The sequence below is a fragment of the Festucalex cinctus genome, chromosome 16 (assembly GCF_051991245.1).
Source record: "Festucalex cinctus isolate MCC-2025b chromosome 16, RoL_Fcin_1.0, whole genome shotgun sequence".
Lineage (NCBI taxonomy): Eukaryota > Metazoa > Chordata > Actinopteri > Syngnathiformes > Syngnathidae > Festucalex > Festucalex cinctus.
Genome location: NC_135426.1, coordinates 8,962,343 through 8,984,373, shown reverse-complemented (window position 1 = coordinate 8,984,373; position 22,031 = coordinate 8,962,343). Strand labels below are relative to the sequence as shown.

General features: G+C 41.6%; 2 protein-coding genes across 3 annotated transcripts in view; one reads left to right on the top strand and one right to left on the bottom strand.

Moving 5' to 3' along the window:
- Window positions 1-18: 18 nt before the first annotated feature.
- LOC144003561 (uncharacterized) lies at window positions 19-5,313 on the top strand. Its single transcript, XM_077499954.1, has 5 exons — window positions 19-368; window positions 1,192-1,497; window positions 3,245-3,532; window positions 3,607-3,717; window positions 4,338-5,313. Exons 1-5 carry the CDS (start codon window positions 299-301, stop codon window positions 4,505-4,507), a joined length of 945 nt encoding a protein of 314 aa, XP_077356080.1. The 5' UTR covers window positions 19-298; the 3' UTR covers window positions 4,508-5,313.
- Window positions 5,314-5,523: 210 nt separating this feature from the next.
- Window positions 5,524-22,031, bottom strand: part of lrrc17 (leucine rich repeat containing 17) — a 28,916-nt gene continuing 12,408 nt past the window's right edge. For both annotated transcript variants that reach the window (XM_077500231.1, XM_077500229.1), the window contains exons 2-5: window positions 20,317-20,654; window positions 17,862-18,333; window positions 9,160-9,315; window positions 5,524-6,391 (exon numbers count right to left, since the gene is read on the bottom strand). In XM_077500231.1, the coding sequence (XP_077356357.1) occupies window positions 5,970-6,391; window positions 9,160-9,315; window positions 17,862-18,333; window positions 20,317-20,595 (1,329 nt within the window). In that variant the 5' untranslated portion in view covers window positions 20,596-20,654 and the 3' untranslated portion in view covers window positions 5,524-5,969. The remainder of the gene's footprint in view (window positions 6,392-9,159; window positions 9,316-17,861; window positions 18,334-20,316; window positions 20,655-22,031) is intronic.

Genomic DNA, 22,031 nt, shown 5'->3' with positions numbered 1-22,031 from the left:
AATCTGTCTATCTCTTTTATGTATCTGTATCTAGCAGTTTGTTTATTAGTCTATTTACTTTATCTATATCTGTTCTAGCTTGCTAACTACAGTATGACTGTAAATCTGTGTATGTCTAGGTGTCTGTTGTCTAAGAGAAAGTGATCCTGACTTGCTAGTTCCCTCAAAGTCCCGCCCTGCTCTTAATAATAAGTACGTGTCCAAAGAGTGCAGTTCCACCCCTTTCGGTCTTCACTGTCTACAGCACGTGTTGTATTGACGCCAGGGTTGCGGAGTCAGCTGAAGTTGAAACGGTGCGATGGTTGCTGGTGGCCTGAGCTACTTCCTGTGCTACGGCAGTGCGTGGCTCATGCTGGCGATCCTCCAAGGTATGTTTTAGAAGATGCCTTCGTGGAAGTTGAAATGGGTTGCGCTGGTCTAAAAAGTCACGTCGAGTTAAACAAAAATGGTGTGGAGGCTTCACCCTTGTTTGCTTATGTCAGCTAGTCCATAGTGTTGCACTTCCTCTTTGCTTCCAGAGAGTAGTTGTCGTTGTTCCTCTTTGTGGGAGTTATCAGAGACACAGGATCTTGTGAGTGCAATTTAGTAAGTTACACACGCATGTCTTGTCTTTTTTTCCCCACAAGATACAGTACACTCACACCTCAGGTTTCGTGCGAGCACAACTTACCAAATCTTCACAGATCAACAATGCAGCCGAATGTGGCTTTAGCAGGCCGTGATGGAAAAATTAAAGTTGTCAACTCTTTGCCTTGCATTGGAAAGACTGCAACCATGTATCGGGGTTTGAGACTGCGCATGCATTATCCTGTTATCGGGACTGTCAACTTCTGAGCAAACCTTGGAGTGAGACATCAGTCGGTCTCCAGTCAGGTGGGATGGATTATGGCGTCGGTACCAGATGAGATGGGGATGCAAGCTTTTATCATGGTCTTTTGGTAGCCTGTACACCAGTCAATGGCTTCACTACGGGATATAAGCGGCAATACCGTATTTTGTCTCTTTGAGAATCGAATCGTGGTTAATGGTTATTCGGCCTCTCACACACACAACTAAACTCCATGGACCTCGCATAGACTACTGAGGAAGAGTTAGTAAAGGATACCTGCGCGTTTTACGTACCTTGCAAACAACTTCATATGCTTTCCGGTAGTTTGCTACTACAGTATTGTTGTCTGTTCCTCTTTACAGAAGTGTCGGGATGCCAACATGTCTTACATCGACAAGCTGGCGACATGGTGGAGCTTCCATCGTGTTTTCGGGGCGAAGACGTCAGCTTTGCACGTTGGAACTACCAAGGCAATAAAGTGGCATCCTTGGACGGTGAAGGCGTTATTGTGGAAGCGAGCCGCTTCACTGGCAGACTGCAACTCAACCTCCGTAACTTCAGTCTGACTCTGAGGGCCGTGACTCTGGAAGACTCGGGCGTCTTCAGCTTCGTGTCGGCGGTCAACGACACCCAGCGAGAGACGGTGGAAGTCAGACTGCATGTTCACGGTAATGCCACAAAGAAAAGGGGGTGAAACCCGCCAGAGTGAAATAATAAGGTGTAGTGATGGGAACATAAATTGACCCACGGAACGTTGGGACGATGGGAAAGCTCCAGGTGGGAATGTTTTTTTGTGAAGTACCGAACGGAAGTAGTTTAGCCCGTTAACGTCCTGGGGAGTGAGCGTGTCTTCTTGACCTTGAAAGCTGATGTCGAGAAAGCGCCAGCCGTTCGTAACCTGGCAGTAGCCAGATTGTTATTGCGCTTCACTCAAGAGAGTTCTGCGCAATATCCATATGGTACCGCTCCACGGTAATTTGCTCAGGAAAGGCGGGGCATTCTGTACAATAATTCGAGCTGATTGGACGATGCAGCATTGTACATGTTTGATTTAGCCAATCACGGCCACGGATGGGCTCGGTACAAGACTTATTATCCGGAGTTTGTGAACTCACAAATATCGCGATAATTAATCTTGCGAGAGCAAGTTTAAGCCGTTGGTTTCATGATTCAACACTCCGCCTCCGACTCCCGTCACTGTTCGCTACACTGGTGGCCCTGATGTGATTCTTTCAAGGTCAAGAAAACACTTACTCCCTGGGAAGCTAACAGGCTAAACTACTTCCATTTGGTACGTCACAACCAGCGTTGCCAGGTGGGAAATATAGGATTATCGTAACAGACTCAAAATTATCGTATTTTGATGGAAATTATCGTACAGCCATCATAACCAAAATAAACTGATTCTCGACAGTCAAATATTGTCGTTCTTGTGTTTAAAAGCGCTCACAGGCACTCAGGGCTTCGTTGCGGGTTAACGTCACTGATTTGTATATATTACTGGATAAGTTATTTGAGTCTTGCACGATTTCCTGTTTGGGAGTGTCTCCTGGGGGTGGGCACTTAACATTCAGCCAATCAATACATGGACGTCACTCGTTTCTCATGCTCAGCAAAGCGCGATTGGCTGGTATTATATCACATGAGAACAGATACCTTCAAGGGTTCGTAAAAAAACTGGCAGTTTCAGTTTTGCCGGCAATAATACGAAATGGTCAAATTATCGTACATTTGCCATTTTTCAGGATTATTGATCGTACATCGTACAGAGGGTAAAATTATCGTACAAATACAATAATTATCATACACCTGGCAACACAGTTCAGTGTTCACAACAAAACATTCCCACCCTGAAGTCTCCAATCGTCCCAACGTTCCGTGGGTCCGTGGGTGAATTATGTTCCCGTCACTATGAAGGTATCTGTTATGGCGCACACAAGATCCATAACAAACGTGTGACTAACTTAGTCGCATATGGGATAAGTATGGGGCCATTATTGTAGCAAAATTATTTACAAATGCGTATTTCGATCCACAAATGTGTAAAAAGAGTTTGTAACCGTAACCAAAGTCGCAAATGTAACGAGAATTTACAAATGTGTAACTTGAGTCACAAATGCGTAACAAGAATTTACAGATTTTAGTCCAGTTTATAAGTGAAGCACATTTTCGTCTCATCTTCATGAGTTAACAAAAATGAATACCAATTTAGTCCCATTTATTGTTTATTAGTGAGGGTTTTAGTCTAGTCTAGTTTTCGTCCAGTAAAAAAAGTGTGCGTTGATGAAATGATTTTTCTTTCGGTTTGGTTGACGAAATTAACACTAGTGGATAAAAAAGAAACGAGAAGTGAGTGTTCAATCCAGTTCAGCCGTTCTTTCGGTGCACAGTTTCAACTTTACGCCCTTTCTATAGAGCCCATAACGGCGGAACCTGTGGTGAGAGTCAATGTCACACGGCACGCCGCCAATCACTCGTGCAGCTTTCTGCTGCACTGCAGTCACTCCGGCAACGGGGGGCCGGTGGAGTACAAATGGTGTGTGGGCAACAGAAGCCAGAGCGGCGCATGGCATTGGGTCAGCGTGCCGCTGTGGGCCGCCACCACTGATGCCACATGCACCATCTTCAACGCCGTGAGTGCCAAGTCTGCCTCCGTCTCTGTGACGTGCGCCAACGACACGGCCTCAAGCACGCCGGTGACAGGTGATGAAGCTCTTTGTCATTTTTTTTTTTCCTCCACCGAGTTGTCATTCATGATGATGACATTATTGTTTTAGATACGCTGAGCTCTGTGGTCGTGGCGAGCGTGGCAACAGGAGCTTTCTGTGTGTTCGTAATGGTGGCTGCCATTGCCGTGGTCGCTTGTCGCCGTCGGCGCCAGCGAACAAGTGAGACACGCCTCTATATAATTTGACAAACATGCCAAAAATAACATTGACCTCTCACACATAAACTCTCACAAAATCAAAAATCTCTCTCACATAAACAAACGAGAGAGAGAGAGAGAGAGAGAGAGGTTTTTATGTGAGGAGTTTTTGGGTGCGTTAGACTGTTTTGTGTATAGTTTTTTTTTTGTTGCATGAGATTTTTTTGTGGAATGAGACTTCTTTTCATGTGTGAAATGGTTTTGGTGATTTTTTTTTAGAATTTTTTTTTAGAAAAAATTCACTCACACAATTTTTTTTTTCTATAAAAATCTTTTGTTGTATTTTTTGGTCTATGTTAAGATTGTGTGGTGTGCGCGTTTTTTTTTTTTTTTTTCCTTATGGCGGAGAAATTATGAACATGTTAAAAAATTTATGGTAACAGGAAAAATAGTTTGAGTGCATTTCAGAATCTCTGCGAGTATCTTTGCAACACTGAAGCCTTGCGAAAAAGCAACACTCAACAACATAGTTTGTCTCGCTCAGTGAGATACGAGCTTAAATGTTATTTTTGGCTATCTATGACACATCATAACTCACCTCTTTCATCCTGTTGTATTTACTTCCCGTTTGCATTCACACAGGCGTGAAGTCCGAGGAGGCGACGATCTACGCGGACATTTCCGACATGGCGCTGGCGAACGCGAGTGTGCGTGCTAAAGAGCCACACTCGACGACACCGTTGGTCCCTGTGCAGACGTTGTATGACCAAATCCAGTTTAACCGCATGGCTATACAAGACCACGCCCCTTAAAGCACCATTTGGTGGCAGCTGTTAGAGAAGGACCTCAAATAGAACCTTTTTAAAAAAAAAAAAAAAAAAGTGTGAAAACAAAATTACATTTAAAAAAAAAAAAATCCAGTCGACCCCCTGCATACTTGTGATTTGTCACCCTCATATTTGCAGATTAATTTTTGTATTTTTTTTTCTGGGATTATTAGAAATTAATGAGCTACCATTCAAGCATGTTTCCCCTTCAATATCATTGTGATTGCAAAGGACTACATTTAAATTTACGCGTTAACCCAAGTAGCATTTTTTCCCCCTACAGACATGTTCAAATTCGCTATACGATCGCAGTAAGATTTACAGTTCGAGAGGTAAAAAAAATAAAAATAAAAAAATGGGGAAGCTGGAGTGGTGGTGCACGATCTTAACTCCAGGTGAAACTACTCTGCATTGATCAAACTAGCTCAAATCAGCTGTCACCGTTTCCTATCTCAGGGTAGGTCAACTCACAGTTCAGGGTTAGCCTCAGAATTTGTTGAACCACCTTTGTGAAATAGACCCCAGGACATGTTGACATTGGGAGGAGTGTTTGTGGAAGGAAGCCGTGCTCACGTTATGAGTTTACATAAAAAAATAAATAAAAATAAATGTTGAAAACAATTTTGCCCCAGCTGGCTGTATACAAAACAAAAAAGTAATACAGCCACATCAAGTTAAATGTCCTGGAGAAATAAAATAAAAAAAAAAAAAGAAGAAAGAAAGAGAATAGCAATCAGATGAAATAATGCAAGCAAAGCAGGAGCAGAGCAGATTGTGTCAACACACGACACAGGTTTTCAGCAAAAAAGGGAGTGTGCAGTTTCATTTTTTTGGCGTGTGTGTGTGTGTGGGGGGGGGGGGGGCGTTTGCCTGAGCCATATATTGCCTACCCGTCCTAAATGTCTTCACTATAATGTTGTTGAAATGTATTCTTGTTAATTTACATTATATCCACTTGACTAGTAGGCCATATATTTTGTCTGTTGAAAAAAAAAATCTCAGAAAAAATAGACACCTTTTTATTTCCAAAGATCTTATCCAAAGTAGCATTCATCCATTCATTCATTCACGAGTACAAAAAGAAAAGTAACTGAGACAAAGCACCTGTAGTTCATAGTTTTAAGCAGCTGGGGGCGATGTTTGATTTGGGAATACAACCCGGTTGAGGAAAAGTTCAGCATAAACTAAAGCGAAGCACAGCAATGTGACGTAAGGATCCATTTCTAAAATTTGGATGCCCCTCTGAAGACTCACCCTTCTTATTTACATAAATTTAAAAAAAAAAAAAAAAAAAAAAAAAAACAGAAGCCAAAAACGTACCATTGTATCCTTTTAAAACATCAAATGGCTGAGTCAACCTGTGATAATTCCTCATCCTGATCTCAGACTAAATCCCCTTGCAAACAAAAACAAACAAAACAAAACAAAACGCTAATCCGCCTCTCGATTAACTCAACCTGATGATCTCAAACTTTTTCAGCTTCTGCTCTTTCAGGGGCCTCGGCCTGACCCCTTCCTCCGTCTCCGCCACCAGCTCTTGCGCCTCATTCTCCCACCCTTGTCCCCCGTTGTCACCCCCCGTCTGTACATCCTTGGGACACTCCCCGTTGTAGGTCTTGACGTAGTCGCCCACACGCCAGCCCCGGAACTCCCGCGGCTCGGCGCAAGTGAGGCCCGTGTGGAAGACGCCGGGGTGCAGCTTGAGCCAGTAGATCAGGTAGTGGATGTTGTAGTCGCAGATCCACGGGTTGTTGCCCAGAGTCAGCTTGCGCAGGAAGTAGAGGTCCTCCAGGACGCCGTACTGGAAGTAGTGGAGGCTGTTGTTGGACAGATCCAGCTCGCGGAGGTACAGCAGTCCTGCAAACGCACCTGGGAAGACAATAAAATGAAGCGGTCAAATGGTTTGGCCCATACAGACTTGAGCTCAGCTCAGACTCAGAGAAAATTAAAACCACAACAACAACAACAACTGCGTTTATTCGAGCTTGTGTACTCGCGCACCATGCACGAATTTGACAAAGTACCCCAACTTCGCCAAAGGACTACAAGTGACGTTACTCTACAATGGCGACCACAGACTGTGAATGGTAAAATACAATTTACTCGAATATAAAACTAGATAGCTTCCTTCATTCATAATAAATATTCGACATAACTTCACGTAACAACGTACCTGACCATATGCTGCTATCTCCCTGCAGGAAATTATACGGTGAACTATTTAACTGTATGGAATGCTTATGAAATAAGATTAAAACAATAAATGGAGCAAAATTACAGAAATGTAAGTTTGCTGGAGGTCAAAATTAGTTTTGAGGACCAAAATAAAAAAACAGTTTATCACTATCTGCCATTTTGGTTGTTTATTTTTGCTTCGAGCACTTTCAGGTCAGAACTGGAAAAAACAACTGATATATCAGACTTCCGACCATCCTCGAATGCAGCATATGAATGCGGAAGAGAGGAGTGAAACTGCCGGTGGCCGTATTTTGTTGCCTCTGGCTTGGAGCACATACAGTAAATTGAATATGTTGATATTTCTGCAGCGGTTTTATGTTGTTTTTTTTGCCTGTGAGAGAGCTCTCAATTCAGAGTTCAATGGTAAAAATGTTAATAAAATAAATTTCACTCTTAAGGTATCTTTCCGTGCTACTCAAAGATAGGGATGTAACGATAACAGCAATATCATGATATCCCGATATTAAAACTGCCACAATATATCGTCATTATGTAACGACATTAAAAGCAGCACATCTGTTAAAAAGTCAGGTTAATTTCCATTTGTGCAATTCTAGCACCCTCTGGTGGCTATTTTTTTCGTGCACTTTAATTTTCACAAGGCATGTTTTGGCCTTTATGTGGTTAAAAATCCACGCTAACGGTCAGATAAAGGGGAACGTAATACGTTTATGAACCAATATGTGTATTAGCAAGTGCGTGCCTCAATATTAAGTTTATTAGATTGTATGTTGTTTATATCATAATGCACAATATGGGGTGCGTGTTTTTAGTATTTTATTTTATTTATTTATTTTTACAATATTGTGACTTTTTTCTTTTTTTTACCGCCAACCACCCCACAATATCGTGATAATTATCGTATCGTGAGCGTCATATCGTGATGTTTGGAAATCGTTACGTCCCTACTCGAAGATCAGTCTGCATCATGTTCTCAGAACAATCAATGAAATGAAAGCAAAGCCCATCAAGGGAAAAAAATGCTGTAAAATGTAAACAGAACTTTTGAAAGTCACGATTCACAACACCGGTTGATGCAAACAGTGAAATTTGTTCTTTGCGGCTCTCATTCGCGCATAGAGGGATCCTGGTGTAAAACACTCAAGTGTTTTCAGCTGGATAAAAACAATACGGAATTTGTCAGTCATAACTGAGTTACTGAGCATGAGTGACCAGAATTGATCCCAAGCATAAATCCGGTATCCCCCACACAAAGAAAATTCCATTTAAAACACTGGATATACAGTTTTTCCTCATTTTCCACTTGGGTTAGGTTCCAAACAATATCCCCAATAAATGAAATCCGCAAAGTAGTTAACTTTGTTTCACATTTATTATAAATGTATTAAGGCTCTATAACCCCTCACGTCAAAAGAATCAAACGTTCTATTTGAAAGACAGATCCTTAAAAAGTTTCCCTTCAGACATGCTAGGCTATCACGTAGCTTTGCCACCGATGTTGACGGATTCTATTGCTCCCTCTAAATTGTGAGCTACTCTTCTGGAGTAAAATGATCATGGCATCACACCGCATCTGCCTCAAAAGTGCCACCGGGCATCATACCCGGTGTAACACCGGTACAAATCATTTGCCTGCATGCGTCGCCCCTCACAGGAAATGAACGCGAGTCAATGGAGTGTCTCATCTGGTGACGGGAAGGAAGCGAGTCATCCAAAATAAGACATTTCCGAACGGTTGCCTTCTGTGCTCCGCTGGCCTCCAGCTTAGCTTTGATCTCGACGACGAAGGGGAGGGAGGCAGGAAGAGGGGGCCAACCGTATGTTTCAAAATAATTGAACATATAAAGAAATAATAGAAGCGGATGAGGGGGACATCCTGTTTTATCTCTGGCCTGCTTGACCGCAACCTTCCGAAACAGGCATTTCCCCAAGTACTGAAATAATGTGTCAAGATGTCACTGGATTATTTTAAGGAAATGTCTTGTTTCATCAAACCTCAAGAGTTGGTATTCTTATTGAATGACTCTGAAAAACGACGGATATATGGTGGGAATTTGACTTTTTGATGCTTTTATCCAAATAAGTTGGATCCAATTATGCTTGCGTGAAAAGGTTCTCCTTGTACCCTTAAAAGGAGATTACGACCAATCCGTGGGGTCCGAATACCTCAGGGAGAAAGCCCGTGGTGAGATTATTTACACAGACGCACGCAACGAACGAACACAGAGATTTGTTCAGGGTTTCATTTGCGCTCCACAAAGATTCATTAGCTTTGAAACTCTCTGCGGTCCATTAGCGCAATGAGAGACATATGCCGGAAGATCGAGATCATTTGTCACGCTTCGGTGTGCTCCAATCTTTTGAAATGCTTCGGATATTAATAGACAATATAAATACGGCATCTATTTGTGATCTGGAACGGGTGTTTTCACTGGCACCTGAGTCTATTTGGTTCAGGCTGGTGCTACTGAGGTTGAGCAGCTTGAGGTCTTTGGAATGCAGGAACTGCTTGGGCCTGAGATGTTTGATGTTGTTGCCGGACAGATCCATCTTCACGATGTCGGAAGGCAGGTCGGACGGGACGTTGCTCAAACCTGCCAGAAAAAAAAAGGAAAAAAAAACAGGCGTCGTCGTCATCACAATCACTTCACCACACCATGTTCAGTAGTTTGTATGTTCAATCAGTCAACATCTTGTTCATCATGAGTACAGATACCTTGAAATAAGTCTCAGTACCGACCCAATACCTATTATCGGTACTCTTCCATCCCTAGTTTAAACAATAATTGTACTACAAATTATGATCCCAAATTGGAACCTCATCTTACAACATTATCTTAAAAGTAAGCAAGTGATATGCTTTAGTGGGGAGAGGGGAAGAATGCACATGTAAATGCAGTACTTTGTAGGTTGAAAACTCTTCGGATCTTCAACTAACAACCCAAGCCACACCTCCTTGACATAGAAAGATGCGAGTCTCTCAGTTGAGCTGCATTCTTCAACATACAGTGGTGTCTTAACTTATGAGTTTAATTCATTCTTTGAACATGCTTGGAACTCAAAACACTTAAAATCCTTCTTTTTTAACTCATTGACCGGCAGCCATTTTGACTGGTTTTGCAAGGTCCACAGAATAATGAGCTCTATTCCTATAAAAAACAAACAAACATGCAACCTACCAAATTGAAAGTTTAGAGTCTCTTCTTTCATCAAGAAAAAAAATAAAATAAAAATCTATTTCTATCCGTTTCGGTTTTGCAGCAATTAGCATTACTATACGACTAAGTTTCATCATTATTCACAAATCTGTTTAAAACTTTGGGGTAAACAGCTTTGTTGCAACATGGCCCTGGTTGATCTCTTATACTCTGCTGCCACCTGATGGCAGTTTTTGTAACAACTACCATTGATTCAATCATTCTCTTCAGTTCTGAGGCTGCATGAAAGCCTTGTATGCTCTAGCATAAAAAAAATAAAAAAATAAAAACAAAAATGTATAAATTCGTCTTTGGGACACTGGTAATAATTAAAATAGACCATATTTTTACATTTTTGGGAACAAATGAGTTAAATGAATGAAAATGCCATTCATCCATTCCAGTCACCCAAAAAAAACAAAAAACAAAAAAAAACAACACGCAAAATGTTCCAACTTTTTTTCCCCCGCAAGAAAAATAGCACTCAACAATATTATTATTTATAAAAGCATACAGTAAAAATAGAATGAATGAAATTAGAATAAATGAAAAACAATGTAAAGAATTACTATTTTCATCATGATTTCATGTTTTAATTCAACAAGCTTCTTTCCTGAGAGTGCACTTTGGCCACCAGTGGGTATTATAAAAGAGACAGTAATAGCCCCTTAGTAATCTGCAGCAATAGTAAACATACTTTGCACAGGATAAACCATATGTGCATCTGAGTATTGTTATATTGCTTGTCTACATATGCTGCTGCACCTTTTGTGTCCAAATATCCACCACCGTGATGAATATCGGAAGACGAATGCTAGTTTGTTGTGACGAGCACTTTGAGCATGTTTTGCATTGACCTGGCTTCTTCGCATCTGTTTTGTCCATCTCGTCCGCCTCTTATAAAATGGCAAGTTCCCACAGGTAGCGTCAGAGTCAACGGGAGCCCCCGAAGATCCGATTTGTCTGAGTCTAGCGGTTTTCAAGATGTTGCGTGGGTTGCAGGCAACATTTTCCCTTTTTTTTTTTTTTCTCTCTCACAACAAACACAAGCGTCTCGATGTGTTTCCAAGGTCCACACTCACACATTTCCCCTCTGATTGGCCTTTAATGTATGAAACAGCATTTCCCACACGTTACATTCCACCAATGTTGTTGTGTCGGTCTGCTTGAGATTTTGCTGTCAAATAGACTCAGATTTTAGTAGCATCTTCAAAATTGATCAACACAAGTCTGGCACACATTCAGCTGTCAGCCTTTGGATGAAATGATGAAACGCACATTTTCAAAAAGATAGTTGCTTCCTCTGTTTGATTGGCTCTGTAGTAAACTAGCCACAGGTGAGCGGATGTAATCACACCGAGTCGATTTGTATGCATTGTTATGCTCGCAGTGTCAACCTTCGTCTGCGTGTACTTTCCTGCACGGACGCTGTAATTTAGCCCGAGAATGCTCGTGGATGGTTTTTACAACGCAGATGTTGCAGGCTTTATAGGCACACTTAACTGACACAGATGTTGTAAGCTGTTGTCAGGGCGTCCCGGTTCCGTAAAGCTAAGTCTGGAGACAGAGAAACAAGATAACATTTCATACGACTCCACAGACTTGCAATCGAAAGGGAATCCCACTTTTTTTTCCCCATCGGTGTGTTTGCAGCCTTTTCAGGGCCTATTTGCAGATGACAGCTGGAAAGTGTTTGGCACATCTCGATGCAAAATGACTGTGGGACTGGCTGTGTGTCATTAGGACCAAACACACTCATTCTCCCTGTCCAAGAGAGAAGCTGTGGTCGAGGAACGATTCCTACACTGGATTCTTCGATGAAGCTACATTGGTGAAAAGCTCACCATAATAAACGTCTGGTTTGCATTAAAAAGGGTTTGTTTTTGAATACACAAAATGTGTTTGAAGATAATTGCTGAAAAAGCGCAAAGACTGAGGACGATGCAGTTCTCACTTGTGAACATATTAGGGCTGGGTATCGATTCAAATGTCCTCAATCGATTCGATTTCCATTCACAAGGGTTCAGTTCGGTTCTATTTAGATTTTTTTCTGATTCGATTCACTTTAGGTCAATTATGGAACATCCATTTTTTAAAATAAGGACATGATCAAAAACTCCACAAACAAATTCCAAATTACATTTTGCAGAGGCAGTAACTGGTTAAATGACTTATTTATTAATGAAAGTTTCGCCATGTCTGGTCAAGTGTGTCTCTCTCTCACCTCCAAGCCAAGTCCACGTCCTGCCACGTCTGTCCTGCCAAGTCTGTCCATGTTCTGCCAAGTCTGTCCTGCCAAGTCTGTCCACGTTCTGCCAAGTCTTTCCTGCCAAGTCTGTCCACGTCCTGCCAAGTCTGTCCACCTTCTGCCAAGTCTGTCCACCTTCTGCCAAGTCTGTCCACCTTCTGCCAAGTCTGTCCACCTTCTGCCAAGTCTGTCCTGCCAAGTCTGTCCATGTTCTGCCAAGTCTGTCCTGCCAAGTCTGTCCACGTTCTGCCAAGTCTTTCCACGTCCTGCCAAGTCTGTCCACCTTCTGCCAAGTCTGTCCACCTTCTGCCAAGTCTGTCCACCTTCTGCCAAGTCTGTCCACCTTCTGCCAAGTCTGCCCACCTTCTGCCAAGTCTGTCCACGTGTCCACGTCCTGCCAAGTCTGTCCACGTCCTGCCATGTCTGTCCACGTCCTGCCATGTCTGTCCACGTCCTGCCATGTCTGTCCACGTCCTGCCATGTCTGTCCACGTCCTGTCAAGTCTGTCCACATTCTGTCAAGTCTGTCCACGTTCTGCCAAGTTTGTCCACGTTCTGCCAAGTCTGTCCACATTCTGCCAAGTCTCTCCACGTTCTGCCAAGTCTCTCCACGTTCTGCCAAGTCTCTCCACGTTCTGCCAAGTCTCTCCACGTTCTGCCAAGTCTGTCCTGCCATTCTGTCCACAGTCTGCAAAGTCTGTCCACGTCCTGCCAAGTCTGTCCACGTCCTGCCTAGTCTGTCCACGTCCTGCCTAGTCTGTCCACGTCCTGCCTAGTCTGTCCACGTCCTGCCTAGTCTGTCCACGTCCTGCCTAGTCTGTCCACGTCCTGCCTAGTCTGTCCTGCCAAGTCTGTCCACATTCTGCAAAGTCTGTCCACGTTCTGCCAAGTATGTCCTGCCAAGTCTGTCCACATTCTGCAAAGTCTGTCCACGTTCTGCCAAGTCTGTCCACGTTCTGCCAAGTCTGTCCACGTTCTGCCAAGTCTCTCCACGTTCTGCCAAGTCTCTCCACGTTCTGCCAAGTCTCTCCACATTCTGCAAAGTCTGTCCACATTCTGCAAAGTCTTTCCTGCCAAGTCTGTCCACGTCCTGCCAAGTCTGTCCACGTCCTGCCAAGTCTGTCCACGTCCTGCCAAGTCTGTCCACGTCCTGCCAAGTCTGTCCACGTCCTGCCAAGTCTGTTCACGTCAGTCCACGTCCCGCCAAGTCTGTCCTGCCAAGTCTATCCACGTCATGCCAAGTCTGTCCACGTAGTCTCGTCATGTTGATCAGTCTGCTCATGTCCCGTCCTGTCTTTTACTCGGTTTTGGTCAAAGTTATTCTCAGTCGTCTTCCCGTTATGGGTCTCTGCCATTGGGTCCATCTCCCCGCATCCACTCACTCCACACTTTATGACAGTTATAGTCACAAACATTGACATCTGCATGGATGAGTTGAAAATGTTTTAATAATTCTAGTTCAATAATGGTAAATGTATAAATAAAAAAAAAGATTAATGGTCATAAAACACAAGTCAGGTCTTTCATAAATGTAAGAAAATCCTTTCAAATTCATGTGAACAGCACATTTTAAGAAAACAGTAAGATACAAAAAATTTGGCCATTAAATTTCAATTTTCTTGTTAATTTATGGGGAAAAAAAAAGATATTAGAATAATCAATTCATGGTTTTATGAATCGATATCATGCTCGAAAAGGAACCGATTCGATAGCCATTATTCAATTTCGAAAAAAGTGTTTCGGGACCTATTTAGAGTGCCCTACTGTTGGCTGCGAGTGCATGCATTTGACGCATACCTAAAAGTGGGGAAAACAAGTCAGACTTGACAGTCAGCATGTGGACCCGTGCTTTGGGTTGTTCCGACCGTTTTGGAGCGCCTCGTTGTTGAGTGGAAAAATGGGATATCTTTCAGAACTTATATACATTTGTCAGCTTGAAGCAGAAATATTTTTGTGGCCCAAGTGTGTAGGCATTAAAAAAAAATGTTTGACAAAATAACATCAATTATTGCAGGTTGTAACAGTAATGATTGACAGCTAATGGTTAAGCGTGGCGAGAACTGGTTGATTGTTCACAATTTTGAAGTACAGTTCAGTTGAGGACAGTGAAAAGGCCAAATGTGCAACGCAAGCATGTGAGGAAGCTTAAATACATCTTTGATTTATTTGGTCTGCTCGACATTAATCGACATAGCCTATTACAGTGAGGGAAAGAAGCATGACTTCGGAGTCTGTAAGTTGTTATTGCACATGGTTTATATTGTTTGACTGCGCAATCGCTTTTTGTGCGCTTTGGAGTCAGGCCCAAGTTTTGGTAAATTACAGGTTTTCCAGCCGAGATATTTTTTGCTTTATGGTTGCACAAGTAGCTGCACGCAGCAATCGTTTTAGAGCTGAATGGAAAAGTCAGCGGTGCGCTTCTACGGGGAAGCCTAAGCCCCTGCAGTCAAACACTCGTTTCATAACTCTTGCACAAAGTCCAGTTCCGAACGGACCTCCTGCAGGAAATGTCTCATGACCTGGCAGAAGCCGGACCCTCAGCAGAATCATGTTCGATTCCACTTTCATTTCCCTCTAAGACACTTTGGAAGAAAGAGTCATCTTTGTCTTTTTTTTGAATAATGGCATTAATTAAAAAGTATTGTTCAGTATGCTCTTGAATAGCATTGAGTAAACTGTGTGTCTCTGCGCTCGTCTGTCCCAGTGCTGAAAATGACGTGGAGCCTGAAATTTGCTGTGGTTCACCTCAGAGAAGCAGCCCTCAAACCACAGGGGCGGCGCCATTCACAGACAAGGGAGGGAAATGAGGACAAAAAGAAAAAAAAAAGAAAAAAAAGCTTCAAGTTTAATTTCTCTGGTCTTGTGTCAGAAAGAAAGCCATGCTTCCAAATTTGTCCTGCCTAAACTTAATCTCCCATGAGGCTCGCTTCACATCCCTGTCATTCTCTTTGGCGTCATCCCTGTCATTTGGACCAGTGCTACTTGTCAAGTAATACAGTAAACTTGAACTTTGTGTGAACATTTCAGAGAGATAAATCGATTCACACATCTTAAAGCCATCTGTACCTCAAGCCTAATCATTAGTTAGAGCAAACAACAGTTCTAAAGGTAGCAAAGTTAAAGAAATGAAGCATTAACTCATTCACTGGCAGCCATTTTCACTGAAGCAACCCCCTTTACTGGATTTTGCAACTACCACAGAATATTGTCTTCTATTACTATTAAAAAAAAATAAAAAAATATGGAACCTACTGAAACAGAGATTAGAGTCTCTTCTTTTATCAGGGAAAAAGTATATTCTTTCCGTTTTGTAGCAATTAGCATTAAAATATAGCTAAGTTTCATAATTATTCACATTCCTGGTGAAAACACTGTCAAAAAGAGCTTGTTGCAACATGGCCCTGGCTGATCTCTTATACTCTGCTGCCAACTGATGGCCGTTTTTTGTTTTTTTTTTGTAATAACTACCATTGCTTTAAGCCACCTAATCATGTCAGAAGGGAGTGAACGGACAAGGGTTTTTTTTTTAGGTTTGAAATGGGCAGCTAAATTCACTTACTTCGGGAACCTCCCGCCATTGATGTTACACCAATATTCTAATTACAATATGCCCTAGGATTGATCGAAGAAACAGCTGACCTAACCTTCTTTAACCCCACGGACCGGTTTCATGATTGACCAGACATATTTTGAAGGACAGGCATAGAAACAACTTCAAACGTTAAACAACATAGTTGCTGTATAGTAAAGTCAATCCATCGCCTACTCAACTCATCAGTGTAACCCCGAGTGTGTCCACTACTTTTTTCAAACATTGATATTTTTAGTCAGAAACAACCCAACTTTGCACCCAGTTTGTAACCACAGCCTCAAAGTTGTTGCCCTTAATAAATTGGTTACATTCACGATGCATTCAGGTCGTAAGAAAAACTCAGTTACCTTGTTAACGTCATCCAATTTCACGAGATCAGAACAGAACTGTTTAAACCAATACGCATGTTTATTCTACTCAGTGACAGTGTGGCGTAATATTTTAAGTAGCAAAACTCAGGTTGCACCAGATGAAGCTGAACTGTCAGTAGTGAAATAGAGACCCCATTCAACAGAAATACTCGGAAAATATGTTAAACATCCTTCCTCGACCGGTTGCCCGACACAGATGCAGCTTTGTGGGATTCTGTCCCTTTGATAGTCAGTGAAAAGGATTGAAAAGATGTTTTTTTCGTCCGTCTATCTCTTCTGTTTTGTGGTGGGAGCCACAAAGCCTGTGAATTGTTTGCTCGAAGACCCAGTGGGCAGACATGAAGGCGAGATATGAGAGGAAAGCAATGTTAGGAAGGTAGTCAGATCATAGCGTCCCCTAATTCAAGTGTGGTCAGCTTTCTATGGAAAAACAATACAGAACCAGTTCTGAAAAAAATACATGAAGACAAAAACAGAACCAGATTTTATGGACCGCTTCAATCTTTTGTCGCTAATTCTGGCATGTGTCTTTATTTCTTCCTTATAACCAAGTGAGGTTTAAAAACAAAGACAGCTTTTTAGATGCTATTTACTACTTCCTCTAAGAGGATTCTTGTGTTTTTTTTTCCTTCTCATGAACAAATGAAATTGTAAATCAAAGCCACAAATACAGATTCTGTTCTCTTAGTCTTCAGTTCTCAGCATATCTCTTGGCTACACTGCTTCGAGTATGTGTATGCTGCATTTTTTACTTTTTGTTAACGAGACTGATTTGATGTTTTTTTTTTTTTTTTTTTTTAAATTAGTTTTAGTTAACTACAAATAACATTGGTGTGTAGGGTGTCTCAGTTCTCCGAAAAGAGCCATCCACTTTCTATCTGGATGGGCTAAAAATCGGATTTGACCTGCCAGTCTGAACAAGGCCAACAAGTCTCACACAAGCTTTAAAAAACAAAAAACAAAACAAAATGAAAACTAACTGAAGCTACATTTCATACTTACAAAACGAACTAAAACTAACTATAATTAGAGCCAAAATGTCCTTCATTTTCATCTTTGTTAATTTAATCTATGAGCCTTTGGGGATGATTTTAAATGTGGTTTTAAGTAGATTCATTTTTTATATTAAAAAGATACTTGACTGATTGAGCCATTTTCAGCAGTAAAAAGTTAATATTTTTGTCCAAAATTAATTTGGTAATTTCAGTATTTTTCATGTACAATAATACATTTAAGAAGCAATTTTTCTACTTGCTTGTCGCTTGATGATGACATCACCTGTGCTGAGGAAGTAGGCATCGACCAATCATGGCTAAGTTTACTGACCAAACCCAGAAAACAGGTGATCCATGATTGGTTGTTACCTACTACTGAGCACAGGTGATGTCATCATCAGTCGACAGCAAGTGGGAAAAAATACTTTTTAAAAGGGTATTAGCTGTACATGAAAAATAATGAAGTTATCAAATTAATTCTGGACAAAATGTTAACTTTTCACTGCTGAAAATTGTTCAATGAGTCAAGTATCCCTTTAATCGGAATAAGGACATTTTGAAAGTGTGTCTAGCCAATAGAAAAGCACCTTCAGATGACGTCGCCCCCATGTTTTTTTTATTTTTTTATTTCGCACAAGTAAAACACATAAAAAAAATAAAATAAAAAAAAAACTAATACTGAAACTAAAACTAATAAAAACAGATTCTGTCTGGCAAGCGGCCAATCAACAAGCTCACCTTTGTAGCTGCAGTCCAGCAGAGGTTTTGGGAACATGTAGGTGTGGCACATGGATGTGGCCACTGGCTTTTTGATGGGTGGCTTAGGCTGAGTCTCATCCACCTGGTTGTCACCTGCACACAACGAGTCCACGTTCAGCTTCTTCAGCTTCTGGCCCCTCAGCGAAAGGGGCTCCGCGCACTTGGCGTAATTGCCCAGGTTGCGGTTACTAGGCACCTGCAGCGTCCTAAGCAGGCTGTCCAAAGGGCAGTGACAGCTCCAGGGGTTGTCGTACAGACGGAGGTAGGTAAGGCGAGGCATGGGGAGCAGGACCTCCTCCGAGGCCGTTTTTAAGCTGTTGTGCTGCAGCAGCAGAGTTCGCAGCTTGGAAAGGCCGTTAAAGGCTCGATCTTCCACCATGGAGATGTCGTTCTGTTGAAGGTCCAGACTCTTTAGTTGGGTGAACTGGGAGAACATGTTGTCCCTCAGAACCTAAACAAGGAGATACGGGATTGAATATCACTGAAAATAAACACAGGAATGAAAACAGTCCCACTATACCAAAGTTGCATTGATGCAGAGGTGCAATAGAACAGAGGCATTCGTGGTGTGTTGTAGTCAGCGTTGGGAACGTTACTTTATAAAAGCAATTTGTCAGAGTTACTAATTACTTGCTTAAAAAGTTAGCATTTAAATTACTTCATCATGAAAGTAACTATTTTCACTACTTCAAAATAAAATGGCTTTATATCAAATAATTTGGACCTTTTTTTTTTTTTAAAAGCAGTTTTCAAAAGATATTTGAAACGAGTCAAATAGCCAGGTAATTACATAAACTTCAGTATTTACTGCATTGACAATGGGAACGGAAAAAAAACTAACAAAAAAACGGGAGGTTTATCCTGGTTTAACCATTCATGAAGATTGGCGCCAGCTATGAGGTCACACGAGCAGTTTTGGAAATCTGATTGTGGTTAATAGTTATTTGGAGGGAAAATATTTTAAAAAGCAATATTTCACTTTATATACATTAGGGTTAAGGTTAGATCAGGAACTGTTATCAGGGTTATTATAGTTTTGGAATTTTTAATTTAATTTTGTTTTTTAAACTTAGTTTTAATTCATTTTCAGGGTGGTTTTGTTAGTTTTAGTTATTTAATAAATGCTTAGTTTTAGTATTAGTTTTACTTTACTTTTTAAACTGTATTACTGCGCAATATTTAAAAAACACTATGGGAGTGATCTCATCTGAAGGTGCTTTTCTATTGGCTGCTGCTAGATGACATCACTTCTGTTCAACACACTTTCAAATGTCCTTATTCCGGTTAATATCAAAATAAATCTACTTAAAATCACATTTAAAATCATCCCCAAAGGCTCATGCATTCATTTAATTACCAAAGACGAAAACAAAGGACATTTTTGCTATAATTCGTTAGTTTTTTTTAAAACATAAAATCTAGTTTGTTAGTTTTTGTTTTTGAAAAAGCATTTTCGTTTTTATTTTATTTCGTTAACGAATTTGTTTTTGAATTTTTGTTTTTTCGGTAGTTTTAGTGAACTAAAATAACCTTGGTCGGGACATAAGCGGAAGTGACGTAGCACCCTGAGTTCACCTCATCTCACCCTCTCTTTTGTTCATTCATAAACATACACATTGAAACAATCTGTATTTTATATGATCGAGGTAAACGGATGTTGTTGAATTGGAGCTGTCGTAATGCGACGTCATCGGAAGGCACTCGGCACACGTCCAGATACAGAGGCCGATCAGATCCTATCATATCTGGTACACAGACTTCCATTATGTAAATCAGAAGTCTGTGATCTTGTAGTGACAATGGAGCCCACACAGCCTTTTTGTGGAACCAGAGCGTGTTACGCGGTAGTCGGCTCATAAAGTAATAAATCAAGTGTAATGCAACACATTTAACGCACAGAAACAATAATGATGTTTCAAATATGGGAAAAATTTGTTAGATTCCGATTATGTTACGGTGGGGAAAAAAAAAAAACTGAGTTAGCTAACCCAACACTGGTTTTAGCATCCGGCAATCAGGCAGCGGTTCACTGCCCTGACATACTAACTTTGTTTGAATTCAGTTTTTGAAAAAAGCAGTTTAGGCAGCAGTTAAGCCAAAATGATTTGAAAACGTTCTTTAAAATCCAACACGTGTTTTATAAACAGGAAGACAAGTTTGCTCATTAAATGGCTGCATTTCTGTAAAGCACACGTGCACGAAAAGCCAGATTTGCGTTTGATCTCAGAACCCCCCCCCCGTGATGGTGCACAGATGTTCACGCCGTCAACAAACTGGCTGTCATTTGGGTCATGGCGAGATGTCAGATCCACCGACTGGATGGAAATGAAACCACTTAATTGGAGACATAAAAGACGAGCGGACAAGCTGTGGCTTGCATCAGGACTACAGCAGGTGCTACGTGTCTTATATCCTGAGAGCCGCTTTGACTTGCCTGGATTTTATTCCTGGCCAGCAGCAGGTGGTGGATATCTTTTGGCCAGTCTTGCATGACGGTGGTCAACTGTCGGTCCTGGCAGTCCAGGTATTTCTCTCCCGCTTCCGTATATTCCTTGCACTCCTGAGTTTGGCGCTTCACAACGCCGGCCCTTCCCCTGCCCCGCACACGGGACCACTCCGCTGTCCCTCGCTCCGTGACGCCCGACCGCGGGCCTCTGCGGGGCTCGGCGAACCGGAGGAGCAGCAAGAGGCACAGGGCGGCGAGGAGACGCATGATGGAGACAGGACGGTAGTCAGGTCGACTCGGAAGACGGTGTGATGAGTTTGTCACAGCTACAAAAAAAAGAAAGAGGACAGGCAGTGGATTTAGGTCTTAAATATGAGGATGACTGGTTCATTTCTTTTTTTGTATAATTAAGGTCACACTCCAAAGCAGACTTCCCAAATCCTGGGTCGGAATCCTGCCGGTTCAAGATATTTCCAAAGATCAGGATCTTTATCAGGCTTCTGCTTGCTGATGGGCTGATTTTAGGAATCAGGTGTGTTGGAGTATGGAGGACCAGACCTTGAGGACCAGAATTTGGGAAGTCTGCTTCCAAAGGGTTTATGTCCAGGGCTCAAAACTGTACTCATCCGAGCCCACGTTTATGGGTATTATTTTTGCTAAACTATGCATGGATTTGTTTAAAACGTTACGTTTTTGGCTATAGGCGAAGTAGGCGGCTGCCTCGGGCCCCCAAGCCACCAGGGGCCCCCCAAGCTTAATGTGTAGTCTTACCTGAGGATTATTAAAATGTCTTGTCTTTATTCTGTCTCTAATATTTGTTTATTACATCCCATTTTTGATTAAAACAAACAAACATAGGACAAATAAAATAAACTGTGATGTTAAGCAGTGGCTGGTGTTTTTGTGTCAGTTTGTGATACTGCGTCAGTAACGTCAGTGTGAGAATGATTGACAGCTACCCATCTTCCCTTACCGTTAGCGAGAGCACTACTAAATAAAACGGACACCACAATGTCATCAAAAAGATGCTCTCAGCGGCGCAGAAAAACGGAAGAAAACGAAAACGGTCAAAGGTAAAGGACTTGTTGGTGATGGAAAGTTGGAGGTGAAACTCCATTTTATTTTATTTTTAGCAAGTTTGTTTATTTGTTTTGTTAGCAAACTCGCTAGAATCAGTCATTTATTTATAGATGTTAACTTTCTCATGGCCAGCCCCTAGTTCTACTAGTATAATACTGTACACCAGATTTTTTTTATATAAAAACAGAATAATTAAAATTAACCTGTATTACGGCAAGCGATTAAGACAATGGATGGATGGATGGATGTATTACTGCATTATTACTGTAATAAAAAAAAAGAAATATTCACTCATGGTCTATTTACTTGACAACCTAAGTAGGTTTGTCTTTCTAGGAGCACTTGTAAAATATTTTGCAGCTCCACATAATGAGCCAGGGGGGATCTTCTGAACTTCCTGACAAGGACACCATATGACCATCACATCCTTCAGGAGGACCTTCGTCTGACCAGGAAGTCCCTGGACCACCACTATTCTTTGCAGGATCCTGACCAGTATACAGTATTAAGTGTTGTGCTGATAGTGAGACTGATGTTAAATAAGCCTTAATTTAAGTTAGTTTGTCTTCTTGCACTTTTGTTGCAACTCTTTTGCAATCAGAAGCAGAAAACCTCGTCCAAGC

Coding starts and splice junctions, on each gene's coding strand:
- LOC144003561 (XM_077499954.1), top strand. CDS start 299: ATGGTTGCTGGTGGCCTGAGCTACTTCCTGTGCTACGGCAGTGCGTGG. Junction 1,498..3,244: donor AGTCAGACTGCATGTTCACG/GTAATGCCACAA, acceptor CCCTTTCTATAG/AGCCCATAACGGCGGAACCT. Junction 3,533..3,606: donor CTCAAGCACGCCGGTGACAG/GTGATGAAGCTC, acceptor TTATTGTTTTAG/ATACGCTGAGCTCTGTGGTC.